The sequence below is a fragment of the Podarcis vaucheri genome (genome assembly GCF_965113315.1).
Source record: "Podarcis vaucheri genome assembly, chromosome: 4".
Classification (NCBI taxonomy): Eukaryota; Metazoa; Chordata; class Lepidosauria; order Squamata; family Lacertidae; genus Podarcis; species Podarcis vaucheri.
This window is the reverse complement of record NC_138762.1, coordinates 1,795,895-1,801,200: the sequence shown is the minus strand read 5'-3', so window position 1 is coordinate 1,801,200 and position 5,306 is coordinate 1,795,895. Positions and strand designations below refer to the sequence as shown.

Here is a 5,306-nt window from a genome sequence, read left to right as displayed (position 1 = left end):
TCACCCTCAAAGGGTCGGTTGTATCTGTAGGACTATGTGTCCACTCTTTATTATCATAAATTATTGTCACTGCATTCAATTATTACTGTTTTTTGTAATAATGTAGTCAGTCCAGAAGGATGTTATGGTCGATTGTATCAAAGGCCGCTGAGAGATCCAGCAGAACTAGGAAACAAAGTTGTTACAAAGAATGAGCCCTAATGAGACGATTGCTGCAATCCTATGTGCATTTACTTGAAACTCCTGTGGAAGAAAGTGAGGCTGGCTTCTGAGTAAACATACACGTCTTGGGGCTGTAAATAAAATGTGGGGGAGAGAGAGAGAGAGAGCTCTGACAGGAAAGCATCAACATGCCTTGTGCACTCTCCTTGGCTAATTCCCCTGCCCCTCCCCATCTCGGGGTGCCATTGCATAGCGCAAAAGGCGAAAGAGCGCGAGCGCGCTGCCTGCAACTGTATCTCCGGCTTCTTCCTTTCCTTCCCCGAGGCAGGAGGGAGAGATCAAGGTGGAGCTGCTGGCAGGGCGGAGAGTGAGCCACCCAATTGTGTGACCGAGTGATGGAAGGGCTGCAAGGAGCCGCGTCCGATCTCCTCCCAGGAATGTGCCAGCGGGACTGACATGTGCCGGAAGGTGGGGAGAACCGCCCAGCGCCGCTGCGGAGTCCAACTTGTGGAGCTGAGATAGAGAGCCGGGCGCCAGATTGCCTTCCTCGCTTGGCTTGCCGCGAAATTGCAAGAGGAGGAGGAGGAGGAGGAGGAAGGCGGCGGTGGGGGGCGGGAAGCGGAGGGGGTGCCAGGGAACGCAGCCCCCTCCCATCACGGCCATCATCATCGCCGCCCCCACTCTACATTTATTTTAAGGGTGTTTGGAGTGTGTGCGCGTGCCCCCTTTGTTTTCCCGACTGCTTCACTCTTTCACTTCACATCCACTTTCCTCCAGGCAGCGTTGATGAGCTGCTTCTCTTCGGCCGTCCAGCGCACCATGATGGATGCCTGTGGGCTGGGACAGGGTTACCAGACGCCCCCGTTTCCCGGGGACAGACCCCGGGTTTGTGAATAAGTCCCCGGACAAATTACATCCCCGGAATGTCCCCGGATATCATCTAATGTCCCTGGGAAATGCAGCAGCGGCAGTCTCAGCAGCCCGGAGCAGTTGGCTGTGGCTGGCTTCGGGAGCTGCTGAGAAGTCCCCATATGATGGTTGTGCAGGGGCTCAAAGACGCAGCTTCCAGGCTGCCTCCACCTTCCCTGATCCCAGCAATTAAGCTGTGAAGGGAGGTTTCATGCTGCCTATCAGAGCAGCCTCCCAACTCCTACTTGCGTGCAAGCAGGAGCAGATCTCTCGGCTGGGAAGGGAGGCTTCACGCTGCCTATCTGAGCTTGCATGCAAGCAGGAGGAGACAGGAATCTCTCAGGCAACGGGAAGCCTCCCTTCCCAGCTGACGGATCCCCGCCCCTTCCTGTTTGCACGCAAGTAGGAATGGGATTGGGGCTGTCCGATGGGAAGGGAGGCATCGCGCTGCCCGAGCCTCACAGCCACCGCCGCTCTCAGCCTTCCTTCTCCGCCTTCCATGCCTGACCCACCACACACCGCTTCACCACCACCACTGAGCTGGGCTGAGCTGGAGCTCCTTCCAGGGCTGGAGCCTTTTATACCCTGGGCCAAAGCTCCTCCTCCTCCTCTGGGGCCCAGCTTGGTGGGGCTGAGGAGCAGGAGGGGGGAAGAGGCTGGCTGTGGGGTGTGGCGCCCTGGGCCAAGCAGGAGGCCCCAGATAGCTGCTTCTCTCTAGAAGACATCAGGCCCCAGCTGCTCTCTTTATCATCTCCTCGCAAGCAGCAGGACCAGGACTGAGCACACAGCCCAGGAGACTCCCTGGAAGCTCACAGTCCGAGAGCCATTTTGCAGGGGCAAAACACACCCCACAGATCTCATGTGGCATTTAGACCCATTGCACAGATGAAGGCGCCATGGGAGCCACAAGGGAAATGTCCGGGATGACTCAAACCCAGAGCTTCCCTCAATGAGCCTCCAAAAAGGGGGTGTCTACGATTGGCAGGACGCCGGGGGAAGAGGGGCTGGAGTCTGGCTTGAAAGAAGGGGGCAGTGATCTGTGGGGAACTGGGTCAGTCGGGAGGCAAGCGTCGGAGGCAGGGGACGCTTCAGAGCTGGAGGAAGAGGAAGATGAGGCAGGCCAGGGAAGGGCCAGGGGCTTCCCCACCTTCTCCTGAACCTCCGTCTCCCAGAACCAGGAGGGGACTGAAGAGGGAAGAGCAAAACAAGGATTATTGGGGGGGGGTAATTATCCTTGCAATTTTCACCCAGAGACAGGAGGGAAAGGGCTTCCCTTGCAGTTCGTCTCAATACCTGGCTCTCGTTCTGGCATGGATTGTGGGCGGCAGGGAGGCGCTGAGTGCAAAAGCACTTTGCCTGCCAAAAAACCTCCTGTGCCACCATTAAGAAGCAGAGGTTCTCTTGTTAATTAGAGCTTAATTGGACTAAGGTACAGGTGTGTGCTAGAAAAGATGAGATTATAAACTGCAAAACAGAACCAGCGGCAAGGTTGTTAAGGTTGGAACTTGAATCATTGGAAATTAATAAAAATGCTTAAACAAAAGGAATAAGAAGAGGGAAGATTGCCCTGAACCCCCCCCCCCACTGGTGCTCAATGGTTCCTCTTGAGTGACAGAGGACAAAGAAGCCCCCCCCCCCACTTTCCTAGCCCACCGCCAGCCAGCTAACAGGAGAGGTCTTCCCCCCAGGCCTGTCCCCCCCCCCGTCCCAGAGAAAGAGACACAGGAAACCAGGTCAGATTGCAGAGGAAGGATTTATTAGAGGGTCAAGCGTCACATGGGGGCAGGAAGGGGTGGCCCCCACCCCACCCGGTGGGTGGCGAGACCAGCAGGAGATGGCCGCTTCTCCCTGGGGGTGCCTCAGTGGTACCGGAGGGCCAACGCATGTGCCACCACCTTGACCAGCTTGTGAAAGGCATGGTGGTAAGCAGGGGTGAATTCCTTCCCAAAGCGTGCGGCCAGGAGGGTGATGAGGACCTCGCCCAGGAGCTGGAAGAGAAAACAGGGGGTGACTCCTTCTGCCGGTGGCCCGTGTGCGGAACGCCCTCTCCCCACCACCCCCACCCCACACAGCCACAGCTGGCTGCTGTGGGGTCAAGCCCAAAGGCCAGCTGGAATGGATGAAGGGGTTTGGGGTCCCCTGGAAGGAGGCTGGTCCAGGAGGCAACAGACAGAACCCCACACCGTCCCAGGCTGGCATTGCCATGCCAGGAGAGGTTTGGTGCCAAGAAGCAAACTGGCCCCTGCCAGGGACCTCCTGGGCTCGGCCTCTGCTAGCCGGACAGATCCTCGCTTGACCAGGGACCAGTCAGAAGGAGGAAGGGCAAAGGCCCACAGGCTCCATTTGAAGGGCCAGAAGGCAAGAGAGTCCATCGAGTTGCCCTTCTTTCCGAGGTAAAGGGGTTGGCTTGCTCAGGGCGTGGCTGAAGGTGCCCACGGATGAGGGGAGCCCACTCTGACTCGCCAGGAGATGACGCCATGAGGATTGTGAAAGATAGCCAGGAACTCTCCTCTACTTGGGTATGTGGGTTTAGTTAAAATTCATTTATTTATATCTCTATATTGCTGCTCCATAAAAAATGCATCACATAAAAATAATACGGTAAAATCACAAAAAGTTCAAAACAAGTTAAACGCATGAGAGAAGAGAAGGCTGGAACTTGTTTTCTGGTGCGCAAGAGGGCAGGATCCGAACCAATGGATTTAAACAACAAGAAAGGAGATTCCCATTAGATATTAAGAGGAACTTTCTGAAGATTAGGAGCTTTTACGGACTCCCTTGGAAGACCCTCCTTCACTGGAGGTTGTTAAGCAGAGGGTGAGGAGCCGTCTGTCATGAGATTCCCTCAGGGGGTTGGACTAGATGTCCCTCGGGGTCCCTTCCAACAGAACAGTTCTATGATTCGTGTGTGGGGATTGTGACCCTGCAGAGGGGACCTCAGGCACCCATCCCCCCGCCCCCCCCAGGCAGCCCTTGGGGGCAGGCAGGCTCACCCCGAAGTTGACGGGGTCCACATGGAGCTTGTCGCAGTGAAGCTCGCTCAGCTTGGCAAAGGTCTCCTTGATCTTGTCGAGGTTCTTGATGGCCTCTCCAAAGGCGGCCAGGACCTTGTGGCCGTGCTGCTTGACTTTGGGGTTGGCACAGATGGCGGCAGGGCAGGAGAGGTCCCCAAAGTGAGTGAATAATCTCTGGGTCCAGGGGAAGACGATCAGCAAGCTGGAGAGAAGGAAGGAAGGAGAAAGAAGAAGAAGAAGAGAGGAGGAGGAGTTTGGATTTGATATCCCGCTTTATCACTACCCGAAGGAGTCTCACAGCGGCTAACGTTCTCCTTTCCCTTCCTCCCCCACAACAAACACTCTGTGAGGTGAGTGAGGCTGAGAGACTTCAGAGAAGTGTGACTAGCCCAAGGTCACCCAGCAGCTGCAGGTGGAGGAGCGGTGAAGCGAACCCGGTTCCCCAGATTACGAGTCCACCACTCTTAACCACTACACCACACCGGGAGAGGCATGGATGGTCATTCTCCAGGTGGAAAGAGGAGTTCCTGCCCAGCCTGCCCAGAGAGGCAACCACCCCTGGTCTTACCAGGAAAGGGTGTCCCCACCCAAGGCGGCCACGTCCACTTTGCTCCAGCAAGTGTTGATGAGCTGCTTCTCTTCGGCGGTCCAGTGCACCATGATGGCTGGCTGTGAGCTTCTCTCGGCTGCTGGAGAAAACCTTCTGGGCTGAGCTGGAGCTCCTTCCAGGGCTGGAGCCTTTTATACCCTGGGCCAAAGCTCCTCCTCCTCCTCTGGGGCCCAGCTTGGTGGGGCTGAGGAGCAGGAGGGGGGAAGAGGCTGGCCGTGGGGTGTGGCGCCCTGGGCCGAGCAGGAGGCCCCAGATAGCTGCTTCTCTCTAGAAGACATCAGGCCCCAGCTGCTCTCTTTATCATCTCCTCGCAAGCAGCAGGACCAGGACTGAGCACACAGCCCAGGAGACTCCCTGGAAGCTCACAGTCCGAGGGGCTGGAGTCTGGCTTGAAAGAAGGGGGCAGTGATCTGTGGGGAACTGGGTCAGTCGGGAGGCAGGGGACGCTTCAGAGCTGGAGGAAGAGGAGGATGAGGCAGGCCAGGCCAGGGAAGGGCCAGGGGCTTCCCCACCTTCTCCTGAACCTCCGTCTCCCAGAACCAGGAGGGGACTGAAGAGGGAAGGGCAGAGGGAGCTTCCGTGCAGGCGCAGTCTCTGGCTGTGAGGAGCGT

General features: G+C 57.0%; 1 protein-coding gene across 1 annotated transcript; it reads right to left on the bottom strand.

The window, feature by feature from the left end:
- Positions 1-2,805: 2,805 nt before the first annotated feature.
- Positions 2,806-4,822, bottom strand: LOC309530588 (hemoglobin subunit beta-1-like). The gene is made up of 3 exons (XM_082219659.1): positions 4,654-4,822; positions 4,065-4,287; positions 2,806-3,059 (listed from the first exon to the last, which is right to left on the bottom strand). The coding sequence occupies exons 1-3, from the start codon at positions 4,743-4,745 to the stop codon at positions 2,931-2,933; spliced, it is 444 nt and encodes a 147-aa protein (XP_082075785.1). The 5' UTR covers positions 4,746-4,822; the 3' UTR covers positions 2,806-2,930.
- Between the last annotated feature and the right edge of the window lie 484 nt (positions 4,823-5,306).